The sequence below is a fragment of the Tachypleus tridentatus genome, chromosome 6 (assembly GCF_004210375.1).
Source record: "Tachypleus tridentatus isolate NWPU-2018 chromosome 6, ASM421037v1, whole genome shotgun sequence".
NCBI classification, from domain to species: domain Eukaryota; kingdom Metazoa; phylum Arthropoda; class Merostomata; order Xiphosura; family Limulidae; genus Tachypleus; species Tachypleus tridentatus.
Window position 1 is genome coordinate 143,174,101 of NC_134830.1, and position 14,414 is coordinate 143,188,514.

The 14,414-nt window shown below is 35.7% G+C and overlaps 1 protein-coding gene across 10 annotated transcripts in view; it reads left to right on the forward strand.

Annotated features, from left to right (window-relative positions):
• The window catches only part of LOC143253915 (uncharacterized), a 115,944-nt gene that overhangs the window by 62,577 nt on the left and 38,953 nt on the right, over nucleotides 1-14,414 (forward strand). For all 10 annotated transcript variants that reach the window (XM_076508492.1, XM_076508499.1, XM_076508497.1 and 7 more), the window contains 3 exons: nucleotides 10,612-10,788; nucleotides 11,698-11,814; nucleotides 12,244-12,300. In XM_076508492.1, the coding sequence (XP_076364607.1) occupies nucleotides 10,612-10,788; nucleotides 11,698-11,814; nucleotides 12,244-12,300 (351 nt within the window). The remainder of the gene's footprint in view (nucleotides 1-10,611; nucleotides 10,789-11,697; nucleotides 11,815-12,243; nucleotides 12,301-14,414) is intronic.

Consider the following 14,414-nt stretch of genomic DNA (forward strand, 5'->3'; position numbering starts at 1 on the left):
TAGGGATGTGTGGCGCGGATTTCCGAAACAGATTACAGTATATTACAAGTCGATATGTGAAGTACAAAGAATGTTGTTCGTTGTATGTGGGGGCTGTTTAAACGGATTGTAATGGATGTTTCTGAAGAGAAGGTACGAAACACGAAGCGGTTGAGATTCGCCGATACGGACTAAACCAAACAAGCATTGTTGGTTAATATTGGGTTGAGGAATAATTCGTGAGCGTTTTTTCAAGTTAAAAAAATATATTCATAAATAAAACGCTTTCGCAAAATATTTCATGTTATTTGGTAGATAATTTTTTGGTCTAATAGATGGTGTGTTTGATTTTCATATGTCTTTAATTTTTGCTTTCATTTTCAGCTCATTAAATGGAATGTCAAGTGGACAAAATCGAGCATTTTCGACACCATCTGCTTTTCGCATTTAATTTCTTGCAATTTCGTTTAAAACAATGCATACTATATACCTAGGTATTACATGAAATAAAGTATCATAATAAATGTTTTGGGTGTTTTGCATGTTTTCATGCATTGAAGTATTGTATAGTCTTGCATGTAATGCTTGAATGAAATTATTTAAAAACGCTCACGAATTATTCCTCAACCTAATACAAAACTTGTTAGAAAGAGGCTTAGTCAGTAAATAAATTTATTCTCGTGAATATTTCGCACTGTGTGATTTTTGTTTCAGGCCAGAACGTTGATGGATATATGAAAGTTAGAAAACAAAAATGTTAACACTTAAGTGATCGTCAAACAACATGTCTCTGAAGAACCACACACACATTATCCTTCTGTAAATTTATTTCAAGGTGAACCTCTAGTGTCAAAATTACGAACTCCTTTTTCTGCATTCTCTGTAGACTAAACAGTAGACTTGCAGTTCGAGCATTGCAAATCTGTTCACCATCGTTTTGTTTAGAAATTTCTTTCCTTTTACTTAGTAATATCCCACTCTTAAAATAGAGACAGACAAGACCTCCAGATGGCATGGCGAGACAACATATCGTATTGATGTTTTTCAGCTTGGTATAAAGAAGTAAACACCTTGAAAACCGCCAGAATCGATTAAGTTTGAAAATACTTTGAATTTCCAGTATAACAATAAAACCCACGTTAACTGTTTTTTTTTTTTTTTTGGGGGGGGGGCGTTACAGCAAGGGTTCATTGAAGCAAGAAAGTCGGTATGAACATGGTTACGTTTAAATAAGTTTATCCGTGTTAGTCTTAAATTATGCACAATCATTCACTATTCATAGGAAGACAGCTATTGCGCAAGCGCGTCTCGGAGCGCTTTGTATAGCTTTCAAGGGCACGCGATCACAGATATATCCTCCTTTTTATTCTGCTTCGTGAAGTAGTTACACGTTTATTTTCCCCTGTGTGTCTGCTGTCCCGATCTGGTGGACGGTATATGAAGATTGGATGGATGGATGGATGGATGGATTTTACCACGTTTAAGTAATGAGCACTACATATAAAAATTATATACCTGATTAACTTCTCAAGGTCGTAGGTCAAAGGATAAGGTCAACCAAATTAGAACATCCAACATCACATTAATGGAGACGCATACTTTTTTTTTCTTTTTAAATGAAACTTGTACACTTTATCGATATAATAATAGAATAAAAAATATTGTGTCAGTGTTTACTAAAACACAGGACGGAAAACGTACCAGTGTATAGGGAAATAATTGCTACTATTTTATACGCGAGATAACTAGGTTGGGAGAGAGCGCAATGTGCAGGTTTGGAAACTTTGTTCGATATGTATGGGTCCGGCATGGCCAAGTGTGTTAAGGCGTTCCACTCGTAATCCGAGGGTCGCGGGTTCGAATCCCGGTTGCACCAAACATGCTCGCCCTTTCAGCCGTGGGGGCGTTATAATGTGACGGTCAATCCCATTATTCGTTAGTAAGAGTAGCTCAAGAGTTGGCGGTGGATGGTGATGACTAGCTGCCTTCTCTCTAGTCTTATGCTGCTAAATTAGGGACAGCTAGCGCAGATAGCCTTCGAGTAGTTTTGCGTGAAATTCAAAACAAACCTCAATATGTACACGCATTATGTTATCGTGTATCCAGTGTTCAGTTAAAAACAAATGTAATTTTGACATTCTGCTCAGTAGATATATATGCATTTAGGAAAATTATAAGCAATGTAATAATACAAAACGTGCTTGACATACGTCATGTTTTAAATACTTCGGGTGATCATATTAGTCTGAATAAAACTTTAAACAACTTGGTTTTGGTTTCGGTAATATTTGTTTATGTTACTATAGCTACCTGTGTTACGTCATGTTGATCCTCACCTGTCTATAAAATTTAACTGTTTTTGTTTTGTATACTTGTTAACACCCCTACGAAAAAAATATTTACATCCACTAAAGTGATTTTGGGGCCTATCAGGCCCCATATATTTTTCCAATAGAAACACAGTGATTTAGCAACATTCATTACAAACAACTTTAGAATGGCTCTGACAAACTTTTTTTTACAATTTGAGCAAACAATTTTCGACTGTCTATCTTTTGATCTGCCGCACAAATGGCATCGTCCTCTTTTTGCCCTCTTTGCAGGCGGTTCACATGAGGTTGTTTTGTCATTATCTTTGCAGTAAATTTCTTTGATTTCAAGCACCAATTGCCGTATAAATTCTCTTCTGGCTCTTGATTTATGTTGACGAAGAAATTCTGGATGTTTTGTCGAGTATAGAACGAAAGCATTGTACGCAGCAAGATCTAGAATGTTATAGAATATGCAGACTGACCAGCGCTTTGATCGCCTCTTTGTTGTATAATATCTCACCAGTTGATCGAGAGTGTCGACACCTGCCTTTGTTGCATTGTAAAGATTGACGATTTCGGGCTTTCCATTCTCTTCTACTTCACCAGACTGATGCTGAGAACTCAGTAGTAGCACATATTTTCCTGGTTTGTCTGAGTGCCTGAGAAGAGTGATGTCGTCATGGTGGAAAAACTTTGGTGATAACTCTCTAGATTTTGCATTTATTTCAAGAGGCAGGAAGGTTCTTAATTTCCGTATGGTTCCAACAAGTCCTGTTCTTTTTGATTCGTAGGTACTTGGCAAGTGTCATTGTTGTGAAGAAATTATCTGTCGTTATTGTCCTTCCTTTTCCAAGAAATGGCTGACTCAATTCTCTGACTATTCTTTCTCCTTGATTTGTTTCTGTCGTATTTCCAACCTTTCCAGTATAAATTTGAGAGTTGAGGAGGTAACTTGTCTTTGCATCTGTTAGGCACCAAATCCTTTTTCCGTATTTGCCTGGCTTTGTCGGAATGTATGTTCTGAAGCCAACTCTTCCTTTGAAGTTACATAGTTGTTCATCCACTGTCAGGTATTCGCTTGGGTTGTAACTGTTTTTCAATTTTTAATGAAAAAATTCCAGACTCCAGAGATGGCGGCATCTTTGATTTCTCTATTTCTTTGAGAGTGGATGTCAAATCTGATTTTGAGCACATTTTTTGAATTTGTCTTGTGTAATCAGTTTTCGCAAAATGGCAAACCGAATTCGGTTGAAAATATTTCGTCTATCGATGCATTTTTGGATTTGCTTATTCCAAGGAAAAGATTAGCTGCGATCCATTTCCAGAGGTCTTCTTCAAAAATTGGTTCTTTCATAACGGTGTTTGTTGAGTGAATGATCTGTTCCATCATATTATCAGAAATGAAAATTTTGAATGTTTCGAATGGTGTAGAGACTCTTGGAGCAGCTTGCCTTTTTTGTGATACGGCCGTACTGAAGTACGTTGTGTTGGTTTGGTACAGTAGTATCTGTGTTTGGTGATACGGCCGTACTGAAGTACGTTGTGTTGGTTTGGTACAGTAGTATCTGTGTTTGGTGATACGGCCGTACTGAAGCACGTTGTGTTGGTTTGGTACGGTAGTATCTGTGTTTGGTGATACAGCCGTACCGAAGCACGTTGTGTTGGTTTGGTACAGTAGTATCTGTGTTTGGTGATACAGCCGTACCGAAGCACGTTGTGTTGGTTTGGTACAGTAGTATCTGTGTTTGGTGATACAGCCGTACTGAAGCACGTTGTGTTGGTTTGGTACAGTAGTATCTGTGTTTGGTGATACAGCCGTACTGAAGCACGTTGTGTTGGTTTGGTACAGTAGTATCTGTGTTTGGTGATACGGCCGTACTGAAGCACGTTGTGCTGGTTTGGTACAGTAGTATCTGTGTTTGGTGATACGGCCGTACTGAAGCACGTTGTGCTGGTTTGGTACAGTAGTATCTGTGTTTGGTGATACGGCCGTACTGAAGCACGTTGTGCTGGTTTGGTACAGTAGTATCTGTGTTTGGTGATACGGCCGTACTGAAGCACGTTGTGCTGGTTTGGTACAGTAGTATGTGTGTTTGGTGATACGGCCGTACTGAAGCACGTTGTGCTGGTTTGGTACAGTAGTATGTGTGTTTGGTGATACGGCCGTACTGAAGCACGTTGTGCTGGTTTGGTACAGTAGTATGTGTGTTTGGTGATACGGCCGTACTGAAGCACGTTGTGCTGGTTTGGCACAGTAGTATGTGTCTTTGGTGATACGGCCGTACTGAAGCACGTTGTGCTGGTTTGGTACAGTAGTATGTGTGTTTGGTGATACAGCCGTACTGAAGCACGTTGTGCTGGTTTGGTACAGTAGTATGTGTGTTTGGTGATACGGCCGTACTGAAGCACGTTGTGCTGGTTTGGTACAGTAGTATGTGTCTTTGGTGATACGGCCGTACTGAAGCACGTTGTGCTGGTTTGGTACAGTAGTATGTGTCTTTGGTGATACGGCCGTACTGAAGCACGTTGTGCTGGTTTGGTACAGTAGTATGTGTGTTTGGTGATACGGCCGTACTGAAGCACGTTGTGTTGGTTTGGTACAGTAGTATCTGCAGAGGTGGTTTAAAGCAGGATCTGCCAAACGAAATGGGTAAAATTGACTACAAGAACCGGTTGTTTTACCTGGAGCCAGTTTTATTAGTGAGACGATAAATCACTCAACTTTTTCATTAAGAACTAGTTTCCTTGAACGTTTTCGTTGGTTCTCTCGGTTAATGGCTTGCGAAGTAGTAGTAACGTCTCAATACTGAAGGAAAGACGCTAACATTTGACGATTTGGTAACTAACCCTTATTGGGCTGGGGTTCTTTACTAAGACGCTAGTTTAATTTAAAGTTAACCATATTTTTATCAGTAGCTCCATTACACTGATCACTATAAATAAGAGAACAACAAGATTATCGTTAGCAGTTACTTTGAAATTTTAGTTTTTGATTTTATTTATTATTTAGTTTGCTCAAGAGATGGCGCCACTTGAATTAAAACCGATAATGCCAAATTACAAGTTTCCTGATGACGAGAAACACTTGAAATAAAAATGTATCTCGGAACAGCTGGTATGGGTATTAGCTTATTGATAAGAAGAGAGAACAACGTTTCGGTCTTCTTATCAATAAGATACCCATACCAGCCGTTCTGAGGTACAAATTACAAGTTTATTTGAATTTCTTCACTTGAGTCCGTTAACGTGCCCAGACTGTATCCAAGGGCTCTTGTGGGTAAGTTCTAAGAGTGGCGTTCTAAGTCTTACTATTTGATCAGTCAATAGTATCTAGATCCATGTTGGTATGTGAAAGGTCAGGGGTAATTCAAAACAACACAATTTTATATGCTTGTTTCCATATTTTATACGAAAATTTCAATTGTTATGTTAAAGGCCTGGCAACTCGCAATCTCTGGATTGTAAGTTTGAATCCCTGTTTCACCAAACATGCTCATCTGTTCATCCATGGATGCTTTATAATGTGATGGTAAATTCCACCATTCTTTGGTAGAAGAGTGGCCCATGAGCTTGCGATGTGGTGGTGATAAATAGCTGACTTCCCTCTAGTCTCTCACTACAAAACTGGGGATGGATGGTTAGTGCAGATAGCTCTCGTGTAGCTTTACCTGCACTTCCAAACAAATCAAAATAAGTGAAATCGTTGGTTTCGATGTTAATATGTGAATTCATCTTTTGCGTTTAGAATTATGTGTATACGAACTTGTAGTGGAACTCAACACACCTATAACAACAACATCTTGCAGGCTATTATAAGAATGTAATGTAGCAATTGATTGGCTGGGTGAATAACAGTGTTGGTGTAAGGTGTTAGTGCAGCCCTACATTTCCACTTGTAGGGTGTGAGAGGTGACTCAAGTAATTAATTTAAAACAATTCTGCAAGAAAATCCATGGGCAGACGTGGGTGTCTGCTGAAAGTTTTCCAGGGGGAAAAGTAATGTGAAATTGTGAATTAAATAATAAAAAAAAATCATATATATTCTGAATGAATGAAGAATTAGGCTTCTCATATGGGAGGAGGGGAGGGGCAGGAGCCACCCTCCAGATACCTATGCAGGCAGGAAAGCACCAAGAAAAAAATTGGATACTAAAACTGCTTGAATGAATACTCCAATCATCACAAGAGGTGTAAAGAGACCTCATCCTTGCATGCAATGGCCTTGAAAGAGGTAAGAGTCAATGCAGTAACATAACCTCTGACCCTCGTGTCAATAATTAAAAGAATATTCAGCTATAAACTACAAGATGGAGGAGATCCAGGAGATCCTGGATCTACAGAGATCTATATTGCAATGCTGAAATTTGTGGCTGGAAACTATCGAACTATGTTCCTTATTGTTGACACAGCAGGTTGCTCAGTGATGAGCTTGTACAAGGTGTTTTCGTACCTGTAGTAGACACAAGGCAGATAGCCCATTGTAGGTGGTGCACAACAGTAACTTAAATCACAACTCATTTATTTTTGTCACATTTAGGACAAAAGTACTTATCGAAGTGCTTGTGTATGCTATTTTTTTAAGATTGTCAGTGTCACCAATCATTAATGTTAGAAACATGAAATAAATCAATCCATTTATCAGTGTCACCAAGTGAACCTTTTCTTTCGTGTTAGCTTTAAAAAACTTTTATTTGCGTATTCAGCAGTCATGAGGGTTATGTGGTTAGAAATCCATTTTGCTTCACCGTGTTGTTACTCAGATTAATATAGGTACTTGAATATTGTTATGGCATTTTGTTTAGTTCATTATATGTTTGTTTACTTTAACATTTTGAATGTCAAACTTGCAGCACAAATAGTACCATCATGTGATTCTAATAATTTCTTCTGAGTTTATCTCATTGAAAATTTGTTTTGAGATCATTCCATAATAGTTTTCAAATTGTAACAAATATCATTTTTAACAAACAAGATTTATCTTATTAAGGGGCTCTGCATGGCCAGGTGGTTAGGCTGCTCAACTTGCAATCTGACGGTCACAGTTTAAATTCCTGTTACGCCTGAAATGCTCGTCTTTCAGCTTTGTGGGAGTTGTAAAGTGATGGTCATTCCACTGTTTGTTAGTAAGAGTAGCTCAAGAGTTAGCAGTGGGTGGTGATGACTAGTTGCCTTCTCTCTAGTCTTACACTGCTAAATTAGGGACAGCTTGCACAGATAACCCTCATGTAGCTTTGCATGAAATTTAAAACAAACAAACACTTTATGTAAGGAAAAAAAGGTTAGTAAGTTCTTCCTTAGAAAGTTAATTCAGGAAGAACCCCTGCCATGTTTGAATTTGAAATTTGTGGAATAATTAAATTTTCTGTTTGTTTGTTTTCTAATAACTCTTGGATTAGGCAATGTTTCTGTGACTTAACATACACATGAATTGTGAATCTTAGGGCTCTTGACTGGGGTCTTTTTGTTGTAAAAATGTGCTCAACATTGTGGAGCTGTGGGTGTTTTGTCAGTGTGATGGTCAAACCTCATTATTTGTGTGGAGAACAACTTTTTTTATATTTATGGTAAAGCTGTTGTCCCGAATGTTGAATTACTGATTATAGTGAAGGTGGAAAATCCACATTACTTCATCATCTAAAATCCATGTCAAGGGATTAACTTTCACTCTTATAACACACTTACAGCTTTGAAGTGTGGGGAGTGTACTGTGGTATCCCACTAACTTGAATCTGGCTTACCATCTCCAAACTTTAGAACTCTGCTGCCATAAGGCTGATCCACAAACTGCCAGAATAGAATAGTTCAGGTATTAACAAGAGAGTACTGTTTGTAGTGAATTTTCTTACCAAGAGGTAAAGAAATCATGTAATAGGTTAGCATTCATTATGAAAGGTACCAGTGCATATTATTCCAATTTTATTATTTTAATTCTAGTAAGATGTTTTTAATCATTATGTACACCTGTCATGTAGTAATATCTTTGTTGTCAATTTTCCTGGTCTTGCATGGCTTGGTGGTTAGGGCTATCACCCTGTGGACTTCAATCCCTTCACTGAATATGCTCACTCTCTCAGCAGTGGGGGAATTGTAGTGTGATGGTCAATCTCATTGATTATTAGTAAAATAATAGCTCAAGAGTTGGCATGAATGGTGTTGATTATCTATGTTCTCTCTCTAGTGTATCATTTCTGAATGGGAGGCAGTCAGTACAAAAACTATTGAGTAGCTTTGAACAAACTTAAAACAGATAAATAATCCTGGACTTCTGGAAGACTTGAGCACTGTGATAAAATTTAGTGTGTTTTGGTCAGTGAGGAAAGTTGACAAAGATGATCAGATTACATAAAAAAAATTGTAGAGTAAACATTTTATTAGGTGTAGGTTTCTTGAAGTTCCAGAGGAACATACAAATGCATTAAAACCTGTCTAAGACGGAAACTGCATGGGGTGGAAACCTGTACAAGTTGGAAATGTCAACATATTGTAGCATTATCTTAAGATTTCTCTTATAAGAGGCCCTCTATATGGCAGAACTTGCATAATACAGACGGAAAACTTTCACCTACCTCATCTGTCAACAAGTAGGATTAGAACCTGAGTAAAGCAGAAAAAATATTTTTGATTAAATATTAATTTCTTATTTAATTAATTTGTTTAAATATTAATAAATTCTTGGTCATTTTGTTTCAGTAAGTATTGGTTAAATATATTCTGTTCTTTTTTCTGCTGTCATTATTTTTACAGTTAAATTAGATTCATGATTTGTAGAAATATATTTGTTTTTTAAGTGCAAAATTCTACTGTTTAAATAATTCTCACAAAAAATAAATTCCTATTGTCCCTAATTTTAAAATTTAAGGACAATTTACTTAATACCCTCATTTAAAAAAAAGCTACTGAATACTCATTTTTTAAAAAAAGTTGTTTATTATGATGATTCTAGTGAAACTCAAACTCTGATTGAGAAGATTGATGCAGATGATTCTGTGAATGTGGAAAGTTCTGTGAACATAGACAAGAATGTTTTAACAGAACTGATGAAATTGATTTAAAATCTATAATAGAATGACAAGACGGTAACAGTGAGAGATTCAGAAGATGTACAAAATGGAAAAGATAGTGAGGAAATATAAATTCCTACTTCATCACAAGTGTTAAGTTATATTAACACTATCAAATTGTATGTATAAATGAACTTTATAAAAAGGCTGTAGAATTGGCGTTCTCTTTTAACTGTACAAAAAAGCCCATTAAAAAAACGAAATAGTTTAAATTGGACACTTTCTTCAACTAAATCTGATTAAGATTTTGTGTATTTACATATATTCTGAATGTCTATTTTTGTTATTGTTCTAATAAATATAGCATAAACTTTATTCACAAACATCTTACTTCCCTTGAGTCAAGCAAGTATAACGTTCCACTCAAAAATTACATATAATTAAGGAAATGCATGTCTAAGTCAGAAATTTTATTTGGTCTTGTGCTATTCTGCCTTAGACAAGTTTTACTGTGTTAATATTTTTGTGATAGAGGGATGGACAACGTAAAACAATTACTGGACTAACCTAAAAATAAAACCTGAAATATTGGGGTATTTGAGACTGTAATAATGATACCTTAGTTGCTAAGGTATTTGAACAATATTTATGAAAATCATCAAAACACCACAAGTTCCTTTGGGAAATTATAATATTAAATGTTTAATACCTCCAATGTATGGTTGGTAATTAGGAGCTGAGGGAAGAATATTGGGTTGATGCTGAAGAATTAGACAGTTATCCAAAGTCTCAATCTACAGACTGTTGGAAGTATCACATCTTTGTCATCACAGCAGTTTAAAATTTATTAAACTGGAAGTGATGCTGTGAGGCAGGCCTTTCAAACATCTTTATTAAATTGTTTAGTATTAAATCTTGGACTTTACTAAAATATTTACAAAAAAATTCAAACTAACACTGGTAGGAGCTGTATACTAACATTCCACTTGTTCTAAGAAAAAGCTTGTTGATGATGGAGCACGTTAATGTTTAGTTACAGTTTCTGCACATAGGTGGCCAAAATGTTGATTTTTGTTAAGATAATTTAAGCTTGGTTCCCTTTTGTTTTTTTGCTAACTTTATTAAAACAAATATGTAATTTCCTCTTTTTAACTCTTAGCAACTTGTAGAAAGAACTTTAGAACCATTATGAGATATAAAATTTAACCTACTGGTACACCAAAAATTGTGTGTATAAACTCCCACTTCATACTTAATAGTAAACAGAAGCACACTTCATAAGTGAAATTTTGAGCTTGATATTTTTGTAAATTGCCTAGGAAACTGCTTACACTCCCCAAGTGGAAGCCATATCCCCCACGCCACCCTATGAAGACCCTCGGCTCAGTCAGCCTCCGCAGAGGTCATCCAAGGATGAGTTACTGCAAGTGATTAACAGGTTAGATAGGGAAATAGCACAGGTGGAATCACAGATGACCAACCTCAGAAAAAAACAGGTTAGGACTTTGTTTGTGTGTTCACCTTATGTACATGTACATTCTTTAGTATCAAAACATGATTGTGCATTAAGTATCTTCTTCAGGTGGGGAACAAGTTTTACTTTGAAGTAATGCATAAGTTAAGCAGGTAGGTTTATTGAATTTTTAAAGGGATAATAAATCCAAATAAGGGGTAACAGCAGAAATAATACACTATATCTAGAGCCACTGTAATATGTTTGTTTTGTTTCCAATTTTGATCTTAAAAACAACCTAGGAAATTGTAATGCTGTTTAGACCATTCAAGGAGGTATTGAAAAGTCTGGATCAGTGGTTCTCAGAGTGTGATATGTGAGGATCCTCCAAGTAGTCCACAGACTGATCCAACATGCAAGTCACATCAAAAGCAGTGCCATCCTTTACATTAACTCTGAGTTGTTGTTTTTTTCTGATGGCAAAAAAAGAAGCAGTGGAGGGGTGTGATTCTGCAGGATTGTTTGCCCTGCAGAAGTGGTCTGTAACAAAAAAGTTGTAAACTACTGGCTTAGACAAGAAAAATCCTTCTCCCTTCTTTATATTTCTTAACTGTGTTATTTTGGTGAAGTTAATTGAACTAAATATTGTTTATCAGTGTTCCCACCTGGATGAACAACATACTTAGTGACTTAAATTACAAAATGCTTTCTAAGCTTTTGTTTATAAAATATTACATGATGTAATCGTGTGTTATTCTTTCATAGTACCCTTAATCTTAAGTAATACTACAAAAAAAAAGTGTAGTAGATTTGTGTCTACAAATACAGTTAATAGTTAATGTTATTAACAAGTTGTATTAGCTTAATCTATTAAACTGTTATTTCATGTTATTCTTTTATTACTGACACTTTAACCCCAGTTTTATAAATCAAAATGGTTTTACTTGAGCAGCAAGAACTGATTTTAGAAGCTAGCAAACCTACAGATACGGAGCAAGATGTTCAAGAGACGTCAACTTTTGAACCAAAACAACTCAGCATGGCCCAACTTATATATTCAGCAAATAGGGTAAGTTTTGAACCAAAACAACTCATCATGGTCCAGATTATATATTTAGCAAATAAGATAAGTGAAGATTTCTTTGTTCAAAGATTATGATTGTGACAGTTCTTTCTTGATCCTCTCAATGTCATGGACACGTGTGGTGCTCAAGAAAACTGTTAGTAATACTTAGGACTTTGTATCACCCTTTAAAATTTCTATAGCTTGCAAATTTTGTATATTTAAGAAAATATTAACATTTTCTTTTTCTTTTTGCTGTGTACCAAAAATAAACCTGACACTGTGAGGGTTGTTTATCTATAAATGTGGCAGTGAGGATAAAAATCTAGATAAATATGTAATCTAAGGGCTATATGTGTTGTAGAGACGACATTGCCTATATCATAGGAGGAAATAGTATTATTGATGGGTTTTTTGTCATTTGATTCCTTTCAGAAAAAAGCCCAACAAGCCCATTCTGTCCTGGAGAAATTAGGTCCAAAATTAGAACTGGTGAGTGTGCTTTCTTTGGATGCAGGCTAAGTTTTAAGGACCATTTGATGTTTAAAGGCGCACATCCACATTTGAGAAAAGTATAGGCTTGTTTTGTATGAAATGTCAGATTTTTTAAAGGAAAATGTGAAGCAAGTACATCTCTTTGTTGTTCAATTTATTCTCTAATAAAAATAAGCTCTTTAGACTCAATTAACTTCTACCAACAAATTGTAAGTTTTTATAAATGCCATATTAAAAAAAAATTGGACTTTCTTTGATACAATGAAGTCTTTGGAAGCACTTGCAATTGACATTTGGTTTGCAAACGTTTTTTCCTTTAAAAAAAAAAAGTCCAAATATTTAAAAAGTGATAATCTATAGGGAAAAGATTTGGTGACTGTGGTGGATGAGTTAAAGTTTCATACTGAAGCTTGTTTAGATTTTGGACAGTAATGTGTGAAACGTGAGGTTGAGTATTGTCGTGAAGCAGTATGGGTCCACTGCAGCTGACTATTGCTGGATGTTTTTGCAGCAACTTTTAATGCATAATTTCAAGCTCACAACAATATTTCTATGCTGTGATTTGTTTCTCCTGGGTTTAAGAATAAATTATGACCACCAGACACTAACTCTAAGCTTATCTGGGTGAAGGGCTGATTTTGGTACTTTTTCACATTCAAGCCACTTTCCGGATCATCGTTGATTGTTGTAAAAAGAAATCAATTTTTCATTACAGATGACAAATCTATGGAGAAAATGGTCAATTTTGTTCGAACTAGGGAATGAGTAACAAGTTTCATCTCGTCTTGTTTGATGGTTTTCAGTCAGTTTGTGAGGTATATTTTATGGAGATTTTTTTTCACCTTATCAGTTGCTTCAAGATGTCGGGGAACTGTTGAACAATGACCATTAAATTTGTCGACAAGTTCTTTCACAGTTTGGCAAATATCTGATTCAACTGAGATCTTCAGTTATTCCTTGTTATTGGCAATCTGAAGGTGGCTTCAAGAATCATTTGCAATGCTTGAGTCACCAGAGTGAAATATTCTGAGCCAGCGTTATGTGTGTTAGCTGTGCAATCACCAAATTCATAAATAATGTTTCGAACTACTATTGCTGCATTGTGACAAAAATCAGCATAAATCTGAATTAGTTTCTGAAATAAGAAAAAGTGAGCTTAAAATGAATCAGATAGTATTATCAGACTGTTATTATGATAATGCCTCTCTTTCAGTCACTAAAACTTCAGTATTCGCACATGAAAAATTGACATTTTGTATGCAACAAACAGGCTGAAAGAAACTTAAACCTGCCTTTTAATTTTCAGGATGTTATTGATTTCCTTCTCCAGTTTGTGCATGCTTCTAAACTGAAAGCTGTAGCTACTGCTGCAGTTTTCAAATACAACCCATTTTTCTTACAAGAACTACCTCTAACCTCTTAAAATTTATTAGTTTTTATTCCCTCTTTCCAGTCTAACTTCCAATAATTGTACTTTAATTAAACCATTTCACATTTTATAGGTTAATTACTTATTAACTAATACTGTTAAGTAGTAATGCATCCACTGTGCACATCATGTCTACAATTACAGTTAAGTAATTGCTAATTTATATAATGTATAAATTTATAAAATTTTAAAGGGACACAAAGGAGCTTAACTGACCCATCTAGGACATCCCTTCCAGCTCTGTGCTATAACCATCCCTCACTACTTATGTATTTACCCAATCTTTTCTTGAATGCAAATTTTCTGCTGCCACCATCCTTGAACAGCTTATTCCAAAAGCTGACCACCCTGTCTGAAAAGTAATACTGTCCAAACTGTAGGTGACTCCAACATTTACTAACAAAGTATCAGCAGCTACCAAAGAAGATAAATAATAATTTTAGGTCTTAAATAAGATTTTTTTCATTACTTATCTTAAACTGTATTATATTAACAGTCATTTCCATAAGGTGCGAAGTGGAAACATTTCCAGTTACTTTGATGGAAACATTGTTATAGGTACTTGGTTGCTTGCATTGTCTCTTTAGCTATAAATTAAAAGGAAGTATCCAGGTGCAGCTAAGAATTAGCAAATTGTAATTGTGTTCCAAATTTGCAAAAATGGTTACAAAGTAATGTCAGA